Source organism: Tasmannia lanceolata, unplaced genomic scaffold (assembly GCF_043159265.1).
Source record: "Tasmannia lanceolata isolate RefF3 unplaced genomic scaffold, GAP_Taslan_0.1 ptg000257l, whole genome shotgun sequence".
NCBI classification, from domain to species: Eukaryota; Viridiplantae; Streptophyta; class Magnoliopsida; order Canellales; family Winteraceae; genus Tasmannia; species Tasmannia lanceolata.
In genome coordinates, this window is record NW_027518932.1 from 170,336 (window position 1) to 195,003 (window position 24,668).

Genomic DNA, 24,668 nt, shown 5'->3' on the forward strand with positions numbered 1-24,668 from the left:
GCTAGAGCGATTTTTGGGAGCAGAAAGATTGTCTAAGAAAGATTCTCATTCGAGGTGGAGCGCTACACCGTGAAGTGCTGAGTAATCTAAGATGGCGGTAAAATCAAGTTCTACTTAATTCAACATCGACAGATATGACGGAAAGGGTAGTTTCAGCCTATGGCAAATGAGGGTGAAGGACATCCTAGTTCAACAGGGCTTGGCTAAGGCGTTGAAGAGAAAGGATGGGAAGCCGGAGAAGGTGACAGTACCTGCGTTGGGGAGGATTGATGTGGACTGGTCCCCGGTCAAAGTCTAAGGGTTTATGTTAGTAGAGTGCCTGTAGTCTACTAGTAGTATTCGTACATTGTAGTAGGGGTATGTGGTAGTTTGGAACGGATTTGAGGGCCTTTATTACTAAGGGTAACGTGGTAGACAAGTGTAGGGGTAGACATGTAATAAGGGGTACAATAGCTACCCACTTGAGAGGATGACAAGTGTATTTGGGACCACCTCAAGTGGAGGACAAGTGGCAGCCCTCATTCATCCATGCTTCCTATAAATAATGATGCATGGCCTTCATAGGAGGGGGTTTTTTGGCGTGAGATTTTGAGATTGTGTTTCGCCCAAGGCTGAGGGGAGATTTTCCAGCCCCATTAGGGAGTTGATGGCATTTTGGAGGGGAAGATGTGGTGGAGAGTAGGGGAAGCTCTCGGTCATGTAAGAGATCTACTTTCCTTCTCACCCTTTCTACTATGAATTCCTAGTCGATTCATCATCCTTCTCTTTCTATCTTGTTCCATATTGTTTTTCTTTGTTAAATACATCTCTGATTTCTATCAAATTTCTTGACTTTTGCTCGTTTTTCCCTCGCTATCTCCATGAAAGCAATTGCTTTAGTCTTGTAATTTTTCCGGAATGTCTTCTTCTGTTGTGCCACGCTTCGGATCCACATCAAAATTGGTACCAAAGCTGGATTTTGCAAGAGTTTTGTCTTCTTGCAAATCCTGAAAACCCTAGTGAGATGGATCTATTATGATCTGTTCGAGATCTAAGCTCAGCCGTGCTTAAATAGGTCAGACCCACGTGATCTTTGAAGGATTCAACTTCTATTTCTTATATTCTGCAAGAACACAGAAACAGAGCACCAGATGGCACTCTGTTATTGAGAAAATTCCGTGTTTTCTGGTTGTTTGATCCATAGACTGGTTCCTCTCAATTTTGTTTGAAAATTTCCCTTACAATTTGAGGAATATCACTCTCGTCATCAATTACAGATCTAATTTAGATCTCAAATTTTAAGACAGAGGCTATACGAACAAAATTCCACCTACAAAAATAGCAACGGGAGGAGAAATTGTTCACTAACTCACGAATTTAGAAGCATTCCAGCAGCAATTCTGAACCACAAATTCCACTCGGAAAGCACACGACTGTCTCTTGAGCCGAATTCTACGCCATTGACGGTCTTGGTGAAGTTTCTTTAAGGAATTTGATCTTGTCTCTGCGCATGTGTAAGCACCTACAAATTTAGGTTCTAAACTCGCTTGGATCTCAAAGTTGTTGGGTGTTAATTGTATGCTCGGAGTATGTTCGTATTTGTGTGAAAAGCAACCTGAAGCTTCTTCCTAGTGTCTTCTTTCAACTCAAACTTAGTATTGATGGTTATCCATTCTTGGAGCTTTTATGCATGCCTTGTGTTTGATTAAATGTGCCTGTTGAGAACTAGAAATTAGGTTGCCAGGTTTCATTATAAAACCCAAAGTTACCACCTCAACAGTGATATTTTCAGCTAAGATAATAGCAAGGTCTACATTCCTTATTACATGGATGCTCAAGACCGCCTAGTTACACTTCTTTAGTTGGAAGGAGTATTCCAATCAGCTATTCATCTTATCAGCTTGGCAAATATTGAACTAAAGTGTCATTCTCAGTCCCATTGTTCTTACAAGTCTTCTCACCTTCCAAGACAAGTGGCAAGCACTGCTTGCTGTTGTCAATTCTCTGAAGTATCTGAAGCACGAACCACACGCAATGTTATTTCTCTCTTGATCTTGCAACAGAACTTTATATTTTGAGAGCAAATTTTCCTCAACCGAACATCAACAGGAAGTGATTCTGTGGTACCAGAGAATTTTGAATTGTCTCCATCACAATTTACATGTTGGAAGAAGGCATCAGTTCTACATGGGCATGTACTAGATTGGGTTTTTTTTCCTTTTGTCATCTTGAATCAGTTTGCCATAGTCCTTCCTTCCAGAGCAAATTCATTATCATCCGTTGAAGATTCTGGAGATTCAGAGCTAGATTCAGCTCTAGCTAGCTTGAAGTGTTTGCAAGTACCTTTCCCTATTGCAAACTACGTAAGTGTCTCTGTTGGGATCAAGCTAGTTGAGTGTGTGGGACCAAAGATTAACTATAAATCACCTTTAAGCAGAACGACGGATCAAGCTTCAAAATTTCAGAGCATGGATCTGTTTCAGTGATCCTATTATTACTTCAACCAAGTTCAGAATTTTCTGAGGCTTCAGCTGCATCGTGAGCTACTACGGTGGAACATGAATATTATTTCTTGGAACTCAGAAGAACTGAGAAGGTTCAATATTATTTCTTGGAATATGAATGCTTGGTTTAGTTATACCTGATCCAATCAAGGTCCATATTTTTTCTTTAGTTTCTGGACTGAACATTCAGCTGAAGGATCTTCTTGAGCTGGGAGTAATTATTGCCCATTGAAATTTGAGCTTCGACAAATCCTTCAACACCTATACAGAATTTCATTTGCAAAGTGCAGCAAGACTCGGAAATCCTTTGAGAAGCTGCAGATTACATATAGCAGCAGCGAGTTCCTTGTAACAGAAGAAGAGAGGTTTTCTAGTCTACAGCTCAATTAAGTATCCCCTGAACAGAGGTGGCTTATAGAGAGCAGGCTTTCTGAGTCTTCTAGCTTAAGCAACCATCAGTAGCCTTTCTGCTACCTAAGAACCAGTAATTTCGAGGTTGTTCCACGAAAAAAAAAATGGTTGTCTTCCGCTTTAGACGGCGAGGGAATCGGTAGAGGGACTTCCAATTAGGCATCGGCTTTAGTAACTTCATCAACTGTACCAAATCAATTGCAGCCAGCCATGTTCATTTTGCTATGCAAGCCTCTCCTAGGCTTCTTGGACCAAGGATCGAGAGAGTGATAAAGAAAGACACTCAATTGCACAATGACTTGGATACAAGAAAACAGATTCATGCGAGTTCGGTAAAATGGGCGTATCTCCTTAAATATAGGCCAGAATGACCTGATTCCAAAACCAAAATTTCAAGGACTCAATGATCTAGAACTTTGATGAAGAAAGTTTTCTCTGAAAAATACTGTAAGGCAGTCGAAAACAAGATGGAAGTGGGGGTGGTCCAGCAAAGACTGAAATCAGTGTAAAGATAACAACTTCAATGGCTACTCTTCTAGGTTGCCAAGGAAGGTGGATAACATCAATTCTTCAAGATTGATGGTTTGCAACTCTTCAAGGATGCAAACAATAGAGGAAAAATCCTACTCTTCAAGGAAGGAGTGAAACTCTTCTAGGTTTCAAGGTTGAACTCTTCAAGGTTCAAGGAAAAATGCACAATGCAAAATTTTCATTCAATATTCACTAAAACTCCATTACATATGTTTGATACTCTTCAAATAGAGAAATACATGAGAAAATTTGTTCAAACTAGTCCACTAACTAGTTTAGGGACTCTCATACATCATTAATAGCTTAGGAACTCTAAACACATTAACTAGTCAAAGCTAACAAACACAGTCTACCAAAATAGCCATAACTCTTCAACCACTGGGTCAAATTAAGAGAGCCTTTGGCTGTCGACCGTGAGTGACTTTGCAAATGTTTTAAATAGCCTAACGGCTAGTTTAAACTATCCATTACAGAGCCGTTGGGGGTGTTCCCAACGGCTAGTTTTTGGGTTTTTGCCTATAAAAGGGTTCTCAAACCACTTAGACAAAATCAACAAGCTCTAATATATACTGAGAGCATCTCTTGAGTGAAAAATCACTCCTTGTGCCTCTCTTCGAGAAATTTTATGATGGATTGGATTCGAGGCTTAAAATTGTATATCTTTATGAGAGCATCTCGTGTAATTGCCCTTGAACAAGGCATTCTTTCATTCTTTTAATCTTATATTTGACAAGTACTCAGAGACGCAGAGCCTTCTCCGAAGGCGAGTGTTGGGGGACAGAGATCCATCTCTGTCGACAAGTGTTGAGGCGCAGAGCCACCTCGTTGTATTGGTTTGATCTTCACCGTTAAGAAGAACGGGTTTTACTGAAGCCATCAACAGTTGTGGTGGAGTGGATATAGGTCTGGCGTTTTAAACCGAACCACTGCACTCCTTCCCTTATCTCCTTTACTTGTGCATTGATTTTAAGTTCTTTGTGTTTATTGTTAAATTTTTCTTTGATTTAATTTCTTAATCTATCCTTTAAAAGGGCACAATTTTATAAATCTAATTCGCCTCCCCTTTGGGTTGCAATCACCTAGGCCTACACATATTTATTTTCAGATTCCTTGCAAGATTCCATTACCGCCATGTATTCGGCCTTGGTACTGGATAATGCAACCGTTGGGAGCAAGTTTGACGTCAAACTAATAAGACCATTCCTAAACTCGAATACATTACCCATAATAGATCTTCCTTTGTCCATAACATTAGCATAACTTGCATAAAAAAAACCATGCAACGGCTTCAAATCTTTCTCATATGTGATAGCATAATCACTAGTACCTCTTACATAGAAAAGCACTCATTTGACTGAAAGTTGGCAGTGGAATCAATACGCACAGCGAAAACAAGATTGAGCTAAAAACAAAAACTTTTTCGATCCACCAACCGAACCAAGATCTTAGTTACTAGATTAATCAATGGTGATGAATTGAAATTCAGATGGTTAAGAGCACGTACCAATTGGTTGACCGATACTGCCAATCTCTGCTTGATCTACTCCCCATTAGGTACCTGACGTTTCTCAAACCAAAGCTGCTCCGGAAGTCGAAGTAGTGGCTTCTCACACCATGCGGTTGAAGGAGAAATAGGAGAAAACTTGGAATCCAATCCCAAATTGAAACCAATAAGGCTTTCAAGTTCTTCTAAAGAACTAGAAACAAAACTAGGAGAGAGAAGAAGAAAGGAGAAAAACGAAATTGGGAGGGGAGATGGGCTAGACGAATTTTGCATATGGGTTTCAAAATTGTGCAAGTAATCCAAACCGTCCACCCATCCCCTCCGTTTATAGAGTTCCCTCAAGCAATTCGTTCCCTTGTATGTGTCCCCTTGATTTTGGAAACTAAATTCAATTAAAACTCTTTGTTTCTTAAACATGTAAAACACATGGATACTCAAAACTATTTTTTCTTATTGAATGTTACGAATAACCAATGGGACTTTTAGAAATAGGAAACCTTCTCCAACCCAAATTCTCTCTTTTCCTTTTTAAATTTCCACCAATAGGAAATTAGAATAAATCAACCAATACGATGTCTCATAACTCTTATCCAATAGGATTTGAGCATTTAATAAGCACATGTTAATTAAGACATGTACACACCATAATATGGTGCATCTCATCTTTAATACATGTGTATGCACCCTATGTATGGTGCGCTTCCTCCCTGCATCACATATAGTGGATCCAATCCATATCACACATATGATCAAATCTGAAACCCATATTGTCCAACAATCCGTAAGGGTCTAGCAAGTTGTGAGTGCGATCGTCCTAGGGATCCAATGATCACTTTTGCAGGGTCCACAATGGGCTCTACTGTGATCTCATGCAATGTAGTCCAACTACGATAGCATTAGGCAAGTGACCCCCACCATGACGTTACCCTGATGAAAACCATTAGATCAAATTACCCAAATCACATCCAATGTGTTGTCCTTCATCCGATCCTACATTTACCGAGTTGGGTCTTGTGGAGGGTGGACATCAATTACGCCATGGGCTCACTCAATGGTATACTTTTCTATCTATCAAGCTTGGGCCCGCAAATGGATTTGCAAATCCCTTCTGAAACAATCAATGTTTTTGAAAAACTTTGATAAACAATTTATCAAACGAATAGGCCAGTCATTATTTAATGGCCTAGCTCAGATCGAAATTGTAAATGATTTTCCTCTATGGGAGGGGTGGAGGATTCCATGTTAGGCATCACTATTGATCACATGGGTTTACCCCATGACCCGGCACTACTCGCTGGTAATCCTGGACCGGGGACTACTGTTAGATAGACCAAAGCCATAAGGTCCGCCCATAGACTAAAACTATCCCTCAGGTCTAAGGACATATCCAACGGTCCTGTCTGACATAATATCCTTATCCAAATCCTTGTCCACAGGTTATTTTACAAAGCCATCCGTTCAGTGTGTGGTCCAATCATTTCGCCCATTCCACCTACTTAGAATCAACTACCCCAGTGACCTAGATAGGCCACCCCAATGTGTATATGGAGGCCGGTTCGATTCTAGTAGTGTACAGGTTCGAGATGTCCAATCTCAACCCCAACCAAGAACATTCTAGCCCTGCAAAGAACCTGAAGATCATATCTCCCCACCACATAATCTCAATGTGCATGACCTATCCTACGATGCCACCTAAGGATAAAGGTGTGTCTAGAAGCACATTACACACCCCAACAAGTACCCAATAGATGTCATGTAACAATAAATAATAGTTGCAACATTACAACAACTAGCTTTTAATTAGGGCACACACCCTAACAATGACGGCTTCTGAATGCGTTTTACCCAGATTCCCCTTAAACCGGCTTAAAACTCCAACCGCGTAAGTAATTTCCGGCCTAGTATATACCATGCCAACATCAAGCTCCCAACAAGGGTAGCATATGGGATTCGATCCATTTTCTTCACATCCTCTTCCGATTTTTGGCACTGATTGGAACATAACTTAAAGTAAGCTGCTAATGTGTCTTTATCGGCTTAGACTTGCTCATCCCAAACCATTCAAGCACCTTTTTTATAAACATCTTTTGTGAAAGCAACAAAGTTCCAAGGATAAAAAGAATGGAACTTTGTTGCTTTCACAAAATATGTTTGTAAAAAAGGTGCTTGAAAAGTCTGGGATGAGCAAGTCTAAACCGATAAAGACATCATTAGCGGCTCACTTTAAGATATGTTTCGATCAATTCCCGAAATCGGAAGAGGAGATGAAGAAAATGGATTGAGTCCCATATGCTAACATTGTTGGGAGCTTGATGTTTTTCGTGATATGAACTAGGCCGAACATTACTTAAGCGGTTGGAGTTTTAATCCGGTTTATGGCGAATCCAGGTAAAGCACATTCGGAGGTCGCCAAATTGGTGCTTCGCTACCTAAGAAGTACTACAGATTATGTTATCAGATATGGAGAGGATTCGAATCCATTGCATGATTTTGTTGATACAACTTACGCTAATGATATGGACAAAGAAAGATCTACTACGGGTTATATATTTCGGTTTGAGAATGGTCCTATTAATTGGATGTCAAAGTTGCAACCAACGGTTGCATTATCCACTATCGAGGCATTAATTAACATGAGTATCATTTATTTGGCCAAGAGTTCAGTTCCACCCCTCACACACACACACACACACACACACACCGATATATATATATATAGGAAGTCATTAAAGATGGAAGGATCTATTTGTTGAAAGTGTGAACCAAAGAGAATGTGGTGGATATGCTCATAAAGATGGTTCAAGGAGAGAAGTTATATTGAAGTTTATCTTCTCCCAGCCTCAAGAAGGAAGGGTTGAAAAGCTGGTGATTATGCATCAAGGTGGAGATTGTTAAAATGGTGACGCATGAGCACCATTTTTTTATTTGTTTTTTGGAAGTCGGTATCACTTGGTCTTTTAAATGGGATGTTTTCCTTGCCTCTCTCATATGGTTTTTTAAAGGCAAGAGATAAATAGGGTTTAAAAAAGGAGAAGAGTGAGAGGTTTGAGAGGAGAAAAGGTTAAGATTAAAAAAGAAGGGTTTCCTCTTGGGGCTTTAGGAGGGCTTTGTGGTAAAGCGAAAACAAGTTTCTTCTTCTTGGTTTTCCAAGGTGTGTTCCTTTTCTTCCATTCTTCAGCTCCATTAGTTTTTCCTTGAAGCATAGCTTTGGATGGTATTTTAAAGACGGTTTTCCTCATACTCAATGTAGAGATTTGGGGTTATTTTGTTGTTGTATAGAAGGTTAGAGAGAAAGGTTTTTTAGTGGCTTTTATCAAGGTGGAGATAACACTGTACATATACAACGAGTATTGTGGCTATTTTGAGTGGGCCATCATCTTTTGTATTAGACTGAGGACTAGGCAACAGGGCTTTGTCAAATAAGTTCAATGTGATATCACTTTTAAATGTTCTCTACATTTATCTTAGGGAGTTAGAGTACACGCCATTAATATTTGATATCACTTAGTCACTCATACAGATAAGTGAGTAGTTCATCCTTTCTTATCAAAAGAATAGTAGACCTGGTCATTTCATACGAATGGCATCCTAGGGATACATTAGAGGGGGCTGTCCCATATACACTAGAGGGGGCTGTCCCATCCAAAAAAATAAAAAAATACACTAGAGGGGGCCGTCCCAAGTAAAAAAAGGTGAATATGTCACCATCCAAAGTAATACATGGTGTGAAAATTAGCAACTGAAGTAACACATTAATAATCAGTTCAATTGATGTAACACTTTAATAATCAGTTACTGACCTAGAAATTTCGCAAGGTGGTTTTCCACATCACAACCACCACGTCAACAAAATAAAATTACATCTTCAAGCTCTTAAAAAAATTATTTGCTTCGTTTTATATGGATGCAAGCAATGGAACGATAAGAGAGAGAGAGAGAGAGAGAGAGAGAGAGAGAGAGATGGCCTTTTGGTGTGAATGGGGGTGAAAACTTAAAAAAAAAAATTCTGAGATCCCACTTCAGCCAAGAGTACATGTAGTCCCTTAGGAAATCAGAGCACAATGCAATGATGTTTACACCAAATAGTGGGATTTGATTGGATTTTCTTGAGGGTGATGAATATGGGGCTGGATTTGGGGTTTTTTGAAGGTATTCGGTTGTATAGATGGTGTAAGTTTTTTTTTACAATTACAAGTGAGAAAAAAAGAAAAAACACAAACAAAAGGTGGAAATGTAGCCATTCTTAAGAAAATATACCATTTAGGAGATCACCCAGTTTGATTTCAGCATGTCCATCGCTCGGCTAATAGTGTGGCGGATGGGATGGAGTGAATTGGATTTTCGATTTTTTTTCCTCCATAATATGCCATTTCCTATTTTTATTCATGACCAGCTCCGTCGTGGGGCTTGCCCCATTTACTAATTCAGATCTTACCATTTCAAAACATAAAATTGGGAAGGCATTGTTTCAACTCAGATAAGTTGCATTTTTAATTTAGGTAAGAAAAGGATTGTTTCAACTTTCAACTAAAATGACATTCACACAGAAAAACGAGTCCGACGACTGCTTCTATTAGGATAAAAAATTAGATTAGATAGCGTAGTTGTTAAAACATATATTGATTTGGTAGTAACAAGACCATTTCCATGAAATCACATGACCCGGCCTTAAGCCATGCATCTCTCTCTCCTTCTCCCTATAAATATGCACCCTTTCTACGCTTCTTTCACACCATCAAAACATTTGCACCCAATATTCTTCTTTAGGTTGATAAAATGGAGATGGCTACTCCCCTCCTTGTACTTGTACTCCTTTCCTTGGCATCTTCTCTTACCTTTGCCGATGATCCCAGTCCTCTACAGGACTTTTGTGTTGCTGACAATATGTCTCCAGGTACAAATGCTTTTTTATTTTATTTCTCAATTTAACTTCCATTAGTATCATGATAATCACGTGTTTGTGCAAAATAAATTCCATTTTTTTGTAGGTAATGTGGGGTTTGGCTAGATGACTTAAGAAATATTATTTTTGCATTTACTTTGTGTGTGGAGACCGGCCCTACTCGCATGGGTTATGTTTTTTTTCTATTGGCTGATCTTTTTATGATGTTTTTCCTTCTCAGTGTTAGTCAATGGCGTGGTTTGCAAGGACCCAATGCTCGCTCAAGCAAGCGATTTCTTCTTCCCAGGGCTTGACATGCCACGCGACACAAATAACCGAGTTGGGTCCAATGTGACCGCAGTGAACGTGGTCCAAATACCAGGACTCAACACTCTTGGCATCTCCATGGCTCGCATAGACTTTGCACCCTATGGACTAAACCCTCCCCACACACACCCAAGGGGCACTGAGATGATTGTAGTTCAAGAGGGCACCCTCCTCGTTGGTTTCGTCACCTCCAACCTTGCAAATGGCGAAAATCGGCTCATATCAAAGGTCCTCAATAAGGGTGATGTGTTTGTGTTTCCAATAGGTCTCATTCACTTCCAATTCAATGTTGGACAGACCAATGCGGTGGCCATTGCCGCTCTGGCAAGTCAGAACCCAGGTGTGATCACCATAGCTAATGCCGTCTTCGGATCAAACCTGCCCATCTCGGACGATGTTCTCGCCAAGGCCTTCCAACTTGACAAGAAAGTAGTTGATTTTCTTCAGGCACAGTTCGGGCCCAAAAACTAGATAACTACCGACAGGGATCCCATGCATTAACTACCATAGTGTATTTGAATAAGCAAACTTGATGTTTGCATTTCTTAAAGTAGTAATAATAATACAGTTTGAGTATGTCACTGGGGAAATCAAGGGATTGATTCACTATACAATATTGTTTTTCATGAATTCCTCTCCCTATCTCTCTCTCTCTCCCTCTCTCTCTCTCTCACAAACACACACACACACACCCCGATCTGAGATCCAGGCCGGGCTAGCGATGGTGCCGCATACCTGCAACGGGAACCTCACATTCTTGTTGTTGAATTTAAGAACCAAATACTTAACAAAAGAAAACAATAAAAGAACCAAATACTTAACAAAAGAAAACAATAAAAAAATTAGCTATGGTGATCACAAAAGAAAATAATAATACAGTTTGAGTATGTCACTGGGGAAATCAAGGGATTGATTCACTATACAATCTTGTTTTTCATGAATTCGTCTCTCTCTCTCTCTCACACACACACACACACCCCGATCCGAGATCCAGGCCGGGCAAGCGACGGTGCCGCATACCTACAACGCGAACCTTACAATCTTGTTGTTGAATTTGAGAACCAAATACTTAACACAAGAAAACAATAAAAGAACTTTTATTGAAGGAGAAAATAAGAACACTAAATTATGGTGAAATTTTTTTCTGATCAGAACTACTGCTTCATAACTCTATCCCAATTATTAATAAAATAAGTAGAACATAGAGCTGCTTCTTTGTACGGTGAATAGCCATATGACCATACGTTTCTTGACTTTCATGGTTGTAGTAGAACTCCTCCTAACACCATGACTCTTTAAAGGATAAGAATAAACAAATACTACTTCACACTAGGAACTCATGACCGACTCAAGCTCTATAAGATAAAGTTAAACTAGACTTGGGTGGACTTGGGTGGGCCCCACACAGTAATTCACTGTTTAAAATTACTTTCCAACACGCCCCCTAATTCAAACTAGGTGAATGACTGTACTCCCATCATCTGACGAAATTTCTTGAACTTTTTTTCTGGCAAAGCTTTGGTGAAAATATCCTCCACTTGATCTTTAGTGTTGCAATGTTTTAGTTCTAGTTCTTCTTTGGGTGTGACTTCTCTAATGAAATGGTGACGAATTTCAATGTGCTTCGTCCTCCCTTGAAGAAATAGATTCCTTGTCAAGGCAATTGTGGATTTGTTGTCACAAAACATCCACGCAGGCCAGCTTTCTTCGTCTTTCAAATCACGCTAAATCCTTCGTAGTCAAATTGCTTGAAAAGCTGTAGTTGTGGCAGCGATATACTCGGCTTCCGTGCTTGAGAGCGTCGTAGGGAATTGCTTCTTAGATGCCCAAGCTATGACACCTGATCCAAGGCTAAAACAATAGCCCGTTGTGCTTTTCCGATATTCTATGAAACCTGCCAAATCTCTATGAGAAAACTAAATCAATTTGTAGTTAGTGGCTTTTGAGTACACAATACCAAAATCGATTGTGCCTTGGATGTATCTTATAATTCTCTTTGCTGTCCCAAAATGATGCTTGCTTGGACTGTGCATAAATCTGGAAATAATGCTAATTGCAAACATAATATCTGGCCTTGTATGTGTTAGATAAATCAAACCACCAACTATGCTTCTAAAATTCTTCTCGTCTGCTTTTTCAACCCCATCTTGTAAAGTAAGTTTCTCATTAGTATTCATAGGTGTTTTTGTAGGCGTACAATTTGTCATACCAAAATTTTACAACAAATCCAAACATACTTTTTATGAAATTTGAAAATTCGATTAGGTCCTTGAATAACTTCAATTCCAAGAAAATAATGCAATAGACTCAAATCTAACATTTCAAAAATTTTCAACGTGCTCTCTTTAAATTCCTTAACCATATCAAGAGAACTCCCAGTATCTACCATGTCATCGACATATAAACAAACAAATATGATATCATCACCATGAATTTTAACATAAAGAGTTCGTTCACTAGCACTCTTTTGAAATGAGCTTTTAAGAAAATACCTGTCAATTTTACTATACCATGCTCTTAGTGCTTGTTTGAGCCCATAGAGTGTCTTCTTCAATTTGTACAGTTTATGCTCCATGCCTTTGATTTCAAAGCCTTGAGGTTGATCCACATACACTTATTCCTCAAGTTCTCCATTTAGAAAAGCTGATTACACATCAAGCTGAAAAACTTGCCAATTCTTTTGAGCAGTTAAAGCCAAAATTGTTCTAATAGTATCCATTCTAGCCACAAGTGCAAATGTTTCAAAGAAATTAATACATGGCTTTTGGGCATAACCCTTTGCAACTAACCAAGCTTTATGCCTTTGGAGAGAACCATCGGCATTGAACTTGGACTTGTAGATCCACTTAAGTCCAATTGCTTTTTTATTTGGAGGCAAATCCACCAATGTCCAAGTGTTGTTTTTAGTAATTGCATCAATTCCTTCATTGCTTCACACCATTATTTCTTGTAGGGAATTTACCGAGTAGAACTCAACCCTAAAAGCTAGCTGTTAGAGGGAGGGTGCTCATTCCCTCATAACCCATCCACATCCATCTCACATGTTTGATGTGGGACTATTGCTTTTGCGTGGAACCCTAACAATATCTCCCTCCACGCAGAAGTAACGTGGACAATCTCGCCCCTCCACGCGGCGGCAACGTGGGAACTACGAGATCTTCTCCGAGGGAATTCCACCGTCCTCGGAGGCACACTGGGGTTACCGAGATCTTCCCGGGTTACCACGCCCTAGCTCTGATACCACTTGTAGGGAATTTACAGAGTAGAACTCACCCCTAAAAGCTAGCTGTTAGAGGGAGGGTGCTGATTCCCTTATAACCCATCCACATCCATCTCACATGTCTGATGTGGGACTATTGCTTTTGCGTGGAACCCCAACATTTCTTTTTTACTGCATCTAAAACTAGAAGGCTCCATTGCAAAACAGGCAAACTCACATCAATCATATATATATCAGCAAGACTTCTCATTCTTATGGGAGTTAAATCACTCATCAGGATACTGTAAACAAATCTCAAGGGAAGGTGCCTCACATGATGTGTTTTCATTTAGAACACATATGGGGGCTTCTACACCATTTTTCCAATTCCAAGCATTTTTTTCATTAAAAATAACATCACGACTTATAATCAATTTTTTAGAAATAGGATCATAAAGCCGGTACCCTTTTGTCTCCACACTATAGCCAATAGAAATACACATTTTACTTTTATCATCTAACTTTTATCTTTCTTCAGATAGAACAAAAGCATAGGCTATTGAACCGAAAACTTTAAAATGACTCACATTGGGTTTTCTTCCACTCCAAGCCTCATATGGAGTTTTTCTTTGAACTGCTTTTGTAGGACGGCGATTGCATATGTATACTATTGTGGCTACACCTTCAGCCCAATAATCATTAGGCAACCCCTTGTCTTTAAGCATGCTTCTTGCCGCCTCAACTAATGTTCTATTTTTCCGCTCTGCGACTCCATTATATTGTGGGGTATAGCTTACTGTCAACTGTCCTTTGATTCCACTTTCTTTGTAGAAATTCTGAAATTCCTTGAAAATAAATTCACCACCACGGTCAGTACGAAGAGTAATAATAGAATGACCACTTTGGTTTTCAACAAGGGCCTTGAACTGTTTGAAGATAGAGAAAGCCTCATATTTTCGTTCCCGAAAATAAACCTGTGTCATCCTTGTGTAATCATCAACAAATAGAATAAAATATCTATTTCTGCTCAAGGATAAGGTTTGCATAGGGCCACAAATATCGGCATGTATAAGCATCAAAGGCTTATATGCCCTCCAAGACTTACCACTTGGAAATTGCTCACGGTGGTGTTTTCCCAAAACGCAAGCTTCACACACTTTTCCACCAGATTTCAAAGAAGGAAAACCAACAATCATATTCAACTTTTGCAATAAAGACAATCCACCAAAATTCAAATGTCCATATCTCCTATGCCATAACATAGAGTCATCATCAGATGCACTAAAAGCATTTAATACTAGTTTTGACAACACTAGTGAAAACATCTTATTTTCTGTCTTCTTAATAGAAAATACTAATTTTATACTTTTCTTCTCATAGAGTTTACATTCTCCTTCATCAAAGATAGCACGGTACCCCTTTTTATCAATTGTCCCAAATTTAACAAATTTTGAGCCAACCCAGGAACATACATAACATCATGAATTTGTTTCTTGCCGACCATTGTAGAAACCACGATGGGACCAATTCCATGGGCATTAACATGATTTTTATCACCTATTCTTACTCGTGGTTTGACAGTTTTGTCTATTTCAAGAAAATAATCCTTGTTCCCGGTCATATGGTTACTACAACCACTATCTAAATACCATATTTCATCATTCAATTCAACATTGGCTTGAAATAATGGATCTGTATTACTTTGTCCGTGGATATAGCCCATTCTGGTGAACTGTATATATTATTGTCTTCCTGTGATAGCTTGTGATTTATTTCTTTTGCTCACCTTAAAAAGCTGGGTTGCTGTTGGATCAAATATCAAGGGCAGTATCGCCCACACGAGACTTGACTGTTGGGCACCGTATTAAAAATCTTGTTTTATAATATTGTCAAGTAGTAACGGTTTGCTAGAAGAACTCTTAATTTGACAATATGTTTTCTGAATTATATTTATTATTTAAAAGATATTAACAAGGGAAAAGTGTTTCTACTCGGTCGAGTAGATAACGTTATCTACTCCGTCGCATGAAACACAGTGGACCCATATTGTTTGGATAATCCAGAGCATTCATTTGTTAGGCCCTGCGATAGATAGGGTGTGCCTAAAAAATTGGCTTAATAGGATCATCCTAACCCTTCGATTTGTGGATAGGTTAAAAATGGACAGATTTGTGGAGGTTTATAGCCGTCCATTTTTAACCTCCACAAATAGAAGGGTTGGGATGATCCTATGGAGTTGTTATTTATTTATTTATTTGGCACACCCTATCTATTGCGATCAGGACCCAAACAGTGTGGGCCCCATTGTAATTTTGGCCAACGGAGTAGATAACAAATCTACTCCGCCATGTAGAAACACTTTTCCCTTTTAACAATTAGATTGGTAAGAAAATTCCATCACAATATTATCCGAAAACTTGAAATTATCAAAAAGATTTCCCAAAGGAAATGATATATGTGCCCCTTTTTCACTTGGGACAGCCTCGTCTAGTGTAAAAGAGTAGTCATAAATACAGTAGAGGGGGCTCTCCCAAGTAAAAAAAAAGGCGAATGCGTCACTTCCTTTTCCCAAATGATTTTATACGAATCAATTCTTGAACTAGTCCTCAATTTGTCAGCATATCCAAAGGAAATAATGGTGTGAAAATTAGCTAAGATCTATATTGACATGACTATCCACTCCTTTGAAGTATACGTTCAATTGATGTAACCCATTAGGGAGAGTGTAGGAAATTTCGCACGGCATCCTAGGGATACACATTAGACATTTTCTAAACATAAAATACACAAAACAAGAGGCACTCAAGACGTGCGGATAGCGGTGCAACTTGGGTCGGGTTGGATCGGGTCGAGTCCAAACCTAACCCAACCCGAGATAGCATTCCCTCAACCCTAAGCCAACCCAACCCGAGCCTCAGGTTGAGGATGGTCAACCCTAACCCAACAAGCCTCTAAATCTCTCAACCCTAACCCAATCCATCTAACTCGAAATCGGGTTGGGTTGGTTCGGGTTCACCTTGGGCCAAACAGAAAAATACAATAACCTAAAGAAAATCAAGGTAAAATCAGAGGACGAAGGTATGGTTCGGGTCAGGTAAGATTTCCAAGGCCTCAACCCTAACCCAACCCGAAATTAAATCAAGGTGGCTTTTCCCAACCCTAACCCAACCCAACGTGAGGAAATGCAAACCCAACTTGAGCCAAAATTGGGTTGAACCCGACCCAAGTTGCACCCTTACGTGCGGAGGCCTGATGCTTGCAGACATGTGCTTGTGACTAATTGAGAGAGAGAGAGAGAGAGAGAGAGAGAGAGAGAGAGAGAGAGAGAGAGAGAGAGAGAGAGAGAGAGAGAGAGAGAGAGAGAGAGAGATGGGTTTTTGTTTTATAATATTGAAGTAGAAAGGGTTTGCTAGAAGATCTCTTAATTTGACTTTATATTTTATGAATTAAAGTTTAGGAAATTTGACACAGGGGGGACAAATAAATGACATAATATCACAGGGGTCAAGTATTTGGTGAAAATCACAAAAGGGGGTCAAAACCCTGTTAACAAAAATTCGAATGACTAGAATGCCCCTCTGCAGAAACAGAGTGATTTGACTTAGAAAAATAAAAAAAACATTTAAGTTTTCCCTCTTCTCTCCTCTCGTCTTTGTTTTTTTTTTTTTTTCGTCCTCTCCTCCGGCGATCTCTACGGCAATCTCTCCGGCGATCTCGACGGCGATCTCGACGAAGGTGAAGCACGTATGAACGGTTGCGGTTCAAAAAATGTGAGTTATTTCGTCTCTCTCCCTCTCCTAACTGCCATGCCATATTTTTTTTTATTTTTTTTCTTCACCTATGTAACCATGAACTTTTTTTGATGGGTAATCTTTGATTTGTAACCATTTTTCTGCTAATTTGTGCTTGGATTTGTGATAGGATTTCAATGGTTGAAATATAGGATTTTTGAAGTGTGATGAGTGTCGGATTGAATCAATTGAAATGACTAAAGTTTCCAACAGTTGTGCTTGTTTAGTGTTTGATGAAAGTTGTGACTTAGCAATATCTTATCTTCCACAAAATTTAGACAATAAAACATGTCACCAAGTTTCCTTCTTGTTCCTTCTCATGATTTGTCTTCGGTGTGAACAGAATTTTGTCCAAGAGCTATTAATTTTACCTTAGAAAGTAATTGTTATCACTAAACATAAATCTTACTTTCGAAACATTCTGTAACAGGGGAACATTCAACTATACTATGAGGGAAACCATTCTTTAGGCCACATTAGGTATGAAAAGAAAACAAGCATTAAAAAAGAAGGTGTAAAAGGGGAACATTCAACTATGCTACAAGGGCAACCACTCTTTGGGCACATTAGGTATCAACAGAAAACAACCATTGAAGAAAAAAGGTATCAAAACAGGTTCATATGTCTTCTAATTCTTCATCTCAAGTGCAAACATCGTCCGAATGACATCAATCTCTAATTAGTTGCATTTATGCTTTTGAACTTTCCATGAATAAAAGCTTTCTTAAGATCCATTTATCTTGAGCATCAAATTCTTCAAACTAACAAATAAAGATTAATGTTAAGGAAATTGATGCTTTAACAATAGGGGATGAGTGTATATTTAGAAAAAAAAAATACCATTTGTGGCAAACACACCGTTCTTACAGTTGGGGTACATGTTTCCAGATGGCATTCTTATACAATCACATATCTTTGTCCGTTGCCTTCACCCCCTTGTTATCTTTCATATTATTTTCTTTACTATCTGAAAGAAATAATTTCTAAAGATCTTATTTAAGGCAATTCTGGCAGTGTGATATGATAATGCGCAAAGGGTGGTTGTGGTCCATAAGATATTGCTGTTATTAGTAATTCAAAACTCATGCTATCCCATTTAGCTTTGGTGTTAAATGTGAAACTGCCTGCGAAAACAAGACAGACATGAGTTTGATGAGTGTAGGGGTTGAATTTTTCATGTTGTGATTTGTTAGTGACATAAGAGATTCGGTCCCTGTTTGTATTTAATTTTTAATATCCTCTCTATTGAGCATTGGGTAAAACAAATGGCAATGATTTCATCTTGCAACTCATATTAGAAGTCTCATGTGGCGATTTGAAAAGAGGAAAAGAGCAGATTCAATGTGTAGGAGAAACATCACGATTTGAAGTATGACGGTAATTCAAGTCATTTGAGATTGAGAAAGCCAAGTCTATGGTTCGCTTCTATCAAAATAGGCAAAGAAAATATCCAGGTGGGTCGTGGCAATGCTCCAATTGGATGAATAATTTATTGTTGAGAGCTTAATTTTTTAGAACTCCAATTTCAGCCCCTTTTATTTCTGCACTCTATCATCAGTTGCACCTGCAATTCTATTCCCTAGAGCAATTCGAGATCTTTCTCATTCAATATCAGGCTTTCATTATACTACAATTATCACCTCTATTGGCTTTGATACAAACCTTTTAGCCCTCTAACAATGATCAGGTCTTATTTATCTCCAATTTCATCAAACTTTAAAACCCCACTCTCTCTCTCTGTTCGTTAAACATTGCCTATTTTTAGAACTTGTTAGAGGATGATGAAGGAGCTGCATTTGCAGATTTTAGAGAAAAAAAAACGGAACAGATTTACAGCCATCATTCCCACCATTTTCTCCGAGCTTAAACCAGGCAAGAAAAAGCAAATAGGAAAATAGGAGTGATCAGCCTACCTCTGTTTATGCACAAGATAAACCCATGAATCAGCTCCTGTTTTGCACAAGTTCCGATCTAGGATTCCCATTTATGTAGTTGAAAACCCTTGAGTTTGATGGGCCCTCCATGGTGACTTATTCAACCCCATTTGAGGGCCCATAATCCCTTCTGTAGTACCATGTTCAGCTCCCCTCTATTGCCCTTGAGAAGCCCCCCCTCAGGTACTAGGAACCCCATTTTTGTAGCTGAAAAGCCATGACTTTGAACTTGATGAACATCTTCTGGATTTGATGGGCCCTCCAAGGGTACTTCTTCTACCCCATTTGAGAGGCCATAATCCCTTCTGTAATACCATGCGCAGCTCCCCTCTACTGCCCTTGAGAAGCCCCCCTTAGGTACTAGTAACCCCATTTTTGTAGCTGAAAACCCATCACTTTGAACTTGAGGAACATCTTCTGGATTTGATGGGCCCTCCAAGGGTACTTCTTCTACCCCATTTGAGGGCCCATAATCCCTTCTGTAATACCATGCGCAGCTCCCCTCTACTGCCCTTGAGAAGCCCCCCTTAGGTACTAGTAACTCCTTTTTGTAGCTGAAAACCCATCACTTTGAACTTGAGGACCATCTTCTGGATTTGATGGACCCTCCAAGGGTACTTCTTCTACCCCATTTGAGGGCCCATAATCTTTTGTAATACCATGCGCAGCTCCCCTCTACTGCCCTTGAGAAGCCCCCCTTTAGGTACTAGTAACCCCATTTTTGTAGCTGAAAAGCCATGACTTTGAACTTGAGGAACATCTTCTGGATTTGATGGGCCCTCCAAGGGTACTTCTTCTACCCCATTTGAGGGCCCATAATCCCTTATGTAATACCATGAGCAGCTCCCCTCTACTGCCCTTGAGAAGCCCCCCTTAGGTACTAGTAACCCTTTTTGTAGCTGAAAACCCATCACTTTGAACTTGAGGAACATCTTCTGGATTTGATGGGCCCTCCAAGGGTACTTCTTCTACCCCATTTGAGGGGCCATAATCCCTTCTGTAATACCATGCGCAGCTCCCCTCTATTGCCCTTGAGAAGCCCCCCTTAGGTACTAGTAACCCCATTTTTGTAGCTGAAAACCCATGACTTTGAACTTGAGGAACATCTTCTGGATTTGATGGACCCTCCAAGGGTACTTCTTCTACCCCATTTGAGGGCCCATAATCCCTTCTGTAATACCATGCGCAGCTCCCCTCTACTGCCCTTGAGAAGCCCCCCTTAGGTACTAGTAACCCCATTTTTGTAGCTGAAAACCCATCACTTTGAACTTGAGGAACATCTTCTGGATTTGATGGGCCCTCCAAGGGTACTTCTTCTACCCCATTTGAGGGCCCATAATCTCTTTTGTAATACCATGCGCAGCTCCCCTCTACTGCCCTTGAGAAGCCCCCCTTAGGTACTAGTAACCCCATTTTTATAGCTGAAAACCCATGACTTTGAACTTGAGGAACATCTTCTGGATTTGATGGGTGCTCCAAGGGTACTTCTTCTACCCCATTTGAGGGCCCATAATCCCTTCTGTAATACCATGCGCAGCTCCCCTCTACTGCCCTTGAGAAGCCCCCCTTAGGTACTAGTAACCCCATTTTTGTAGCTGAAAACCCATGACTTTGAACTTGAGGAACATCTTCTGGTTTTGATGGACCCTCCAAGGGTACTTCTTCTACCCCATTTGATGGCCCATAATCCCTTCTGTAATACCATGCGCAGCTCCCCTCTACTGCCCTTGAGAAGCCCCCCTTAGGTACTAGTAACCCTATTTTTGTAGCTGAAAACACATGACTTTGAACTTGAGGAACATCTTCTGGATTTGATGGGCCCTCCAAGGGTACTTCTTCTACCCCATTTGAGGGCTCATAATCCCTTCTATAATACCATGCGCAGCTCCCCTCTTATTGCCCTTGAGAAGCCCCCCTTAGGTACTAGTAACCCCATTTTTGTAGCTGAAAACCCATGACTTTGAACTTGAGGAACATCTTCTGGATTTGATGGACCCTCCAAGGGTACTCCTTCTACCCCATTTGAGGGCCCATAATCCCTTCTGTAATACCATGCGCAGCAACCCTCTACTGCCCTTGAGAAGCCCCCCTTAGGTACTAGTAACCCCTTTTTGTAGCTGAAAACCCATCACTTTGAACTTGAGGACCATCTTCTGGATTTGATGGACCCTCCAAGGGTACTTCTTCTACCCCATTTGAGAGCTCATAATCCCTTCTGTAATACCATGCGCAGCTCCCCTCTGCTGCCCTTGAGAAGCCCCCCTTAGGTACTAGTAACCCCATTTTTGGAGCTGAAAACCCATGACTTTGAACTTAAGGTACATCTTCTGGATTTGATGGGCCCTCTAAGGGTACTTCTTCTACCCCATCTGAGGGCCAATAATCCCTTCTGTAATACCATGCGCAGCTCCCCTCTACTGCCCTTGAGAAGCCCCCCCTTAGGTACTAGTAACCCCATTTTTGGAGCTGAAAACCCATGACTTTGAACTTGAGGAACATCTTCTGGATTTGATGGACCCTCCAAGGGTACTTCTTCTACCCCATTTGAGGGCCCATAATCCCTTCTGGTGTGATTTATTTAAGAAAATATTATATCCTTGCCAGATCTAACATGTGAAACTAATTTCTGGTACATTTCGTCTTTAAACTAGATTTGGTATTGTGACCTGTATACTTGAAATGCAATGTTCACTTAAGTGCAATTATTTGCATGCTTTAGTCTGGTATTAAATGTACTCTAAATAAAAATGTTATCATCTTCTTGTCATGTTTAAGTCTTAACCATATCATATACTCCTTTTGCAGACAAGTTCTCAATCAGGAAGCTCATATTTTGTTCTTTCAAGACCAGAGTTGTCTGGTTCACCTCCTCAACGTGTGCCTCCCAATGTTTTGGTTAAGCCGGCCTCTACTTATTCGCCTTAAGAAGCCCCCTTTACGTAGTGGTTCTTATGATATCTTGTTGGCCCTTTGCAGGTCTTCGTAAAGTGGCACGCACAATGGTTTCTGTACTGTTACACTATGATGGCATACTGAAGGATGAAGTTAATTGTGAATATGTTGGTGGGAGTAAGAAATTCTTATTGGTAAGTCCCCGAATGAATCTTAAAGAATTGGAGGCTCTAATCCACAGTCGAATTGGGAGTATTGCAGGACGGGTGTCACTATCCATCAAATGTCGATATGTTGTTGATCCATATATAAGCACTCTAATCGACGTTGATAGCGACGATATCTTCCAAACGTTGGTTAAGGTGCTTGAGAAAGATACTTTCAACTCTGTGATGCTATACATAACAAAAATTAACAATGGCCTATACAATGTCATACCTTCTACTTCAAGAGGGCACCCTCCTCGTTGGTTTCGTCACCTCTAACCTTGCAAATGGCGAAAATCGGCTCATATCAAAGGTCCTCAATAAGGGTGATGTGTTTGTGTTTCCAATAGGTCTCATTCACTTCCAATTCAATGTTGGACAGACCAATGCGGTGGCCATTGCCGCTCTGGCAAGTCAGAACCCAGGTGTGATCACCATAGCTAATGCCGTCTTCGGATCAAACCTGCCCATCTCCGATGATGTTCTCGCCAAGGCCTTCCAACTTGACAAGAAAGTAGTTGATTTTCTTCAGGCACAGTTCGGGCCCAAAAACTAGATGACTACCGACAAGGATCCCATGCATTAACTACCATAGTGTATTGGAATATGCAAACTTGATGTTTGCATTTCTTAAAATAGTAATAATAATACAGTCTGAGTATGTCACTGGGGAAATCAAGGGATTGATTGACTATACAATCTTGTTTTTCATGAATTCGTCTCTCTCTCTCTCTCTCTTTCTCTCTCTCTCTCTCTCACACACACACACACCGATCATGAAGTCTGCAACAGGATGATCCTAACCCACTGATGGGAAACAGAAAGTCAAAGTGAAGCCCAAACTTAAAGCGAGGGATACACTACACATTCTGATGGTTATCTTTTATAGTTCATCACAAAGAAATTCACATAGGGTTCATCACAAGTGATTTGGAACCACACAAAGTATACTTAAGACAAGGTAAATAATCAAGGATTCATATTACCACAAATCGATAAGAGCCAAAATAGAACATACAAAATTTACATGTAGAAACCGAAACTGAAATGTGAAGCATGGCCACAATAATAAGAACCGAAATAGGAGGCAAGGACCAATGTGAAGTAAAATAGGCATAGAATGAGTAATCAGAGAATCATTTTGCCAAGATACGAACCAAACAGGATCAAATCACATCCCGAGACTAAAAATGTAGCTGAAACTGAAACATGCAACGAGAAGCATGGTCGCGTATTTCAAAAGTTCACAGTGGAGATTTACAAGCATGATCAAACACAAGTAACTAAGATCAAAATATACGAATGAACAAAGTCGCGATATTCAAAAGGATTCATATATCACGTGACATAAACGATGTCTTCATCATAGTAGACCAAAACTGAAAATTAGCACCTTTAAACAAAGGAACGTTTTGCTGAAAACTTGAAGAATTGGTATTGCCTGCCATATTGCCAACTTACCGAACCCGTGCCGGTCTTCTTTCGAAATTGTCCTCAGCCTTTCTGCTCTGATACCACTATGTAGAATTTAAAGAACAAGTAATACAGAAACACAGAAGAGAACAGAACACAAAAGAACTTTATTATATTGCTGAATGTATTTAACACACACGAAATAGCCTTTCAATAAGACTTTGACTTTGTATCTCGCGGCCAATCCATAAAGCATGTTTCCTATCTACTTTTAACCGATACAACACTACTCCAATCCGGTGTCTCTCTCTCTCTCTCCAACGTGCATGAACTGTTGGTGGGCCCAATAATTAATTTGTTTTAATTTGTGAGGAAGGTAGGTCCCACCATAGGATGATCCAAACCATCCATTCGATGGCCCACAACGTAAATAGGTTGCACCGCGAAATATTATTTCCAAAGCTCTGATCTAAAGAGAAACCTCTATAGATTTGAGGGTTGCGATCATCCCTTGAAAATGATATTTTGAAAATGATATTCTGGAGTGAAACCTATTTAAGTTGTGGGCCATCGAATAGATGGTTTGGATCATCCTATGGTTCAGGTCTTACAGTAACATTAAGGCCCAATTGTAGGTAGGGGTGGTTATTCGGTTTTAACCGAACCGAATAGACCGAAATTTAGTAACCGAAATAATTTCAGTTACCAAATTTCGGTAACCGAAACCGAACCGAATAAAAATTCGGTTATTCAGTTATAACCGAATAACCGAATTGTAGGAGAAATAGAGGGGAAAAATTAAAATCTCGGTTTGGATCGGAGGGCTAGGATCATCCGATCAGAATGATTTTTTGAGCACAACCTAATTAAGTTGGGATCAATCAAATGGACGGTTTTAATCATCCTACGGAGTGCACATATAGCACTTTTTTTGGGAAAAAAAATGGTTTTCATCCATAATTTTGGTTATTCGGTTAACCGATTTTTTTTTTAGAAAACCGAAACCGAATTTCCAAAAAAAAAAAACCAAAACCGAACCGAACCGACCAATTCGGTTCGGGTATTCGGTTTTAACCGAATAATGCTCACCCCTAA

General features: G+C 39.8%; 1 protein-coding gene across 2 annotated transcripts; it reads left to right on the forward strand.

Moving 5' to 3' along the window:
- Positions 1 to 570: 570 nt before the first annotated feature.
- On the forward strand, positions 571 to 10,752 carry LOC143867500 (germin-like protein 8-2). Of its 2 annotated transcripts, none has more exons than XR_013243525.1 (2): positions 571 to 699; positions 10,053 to 10,188. XR_013243525.1 is itself a non-coding variant. In XM_077376103.1 (2 exons), exons 1-2 carry the CDS (start codon positions 9,706 to 9,708, stop codon positions 10,607 to 10,609), a joined length of 675 nt encoding a protein of 224 aa, XP_077232218.1. In that variant the 5' UTR covers positions 9,673 to 9,705; the 3' UTR covers positions 10,610 to 10,752. The 2 variants fall into 2 exon arrangements, 1 of the variants encoding a protein (XP_077232218.1); XM_077376103.1 differs by lacking the exon at positions 571 to 699 and adding an exon at positions 9,673 to 9,823 and having other exon boundaries at positions 10,053 to 10,752.
- The last annotated feature ends 13,916 nt before the right edge of the window (positions 10,753 to 24,668 follow it).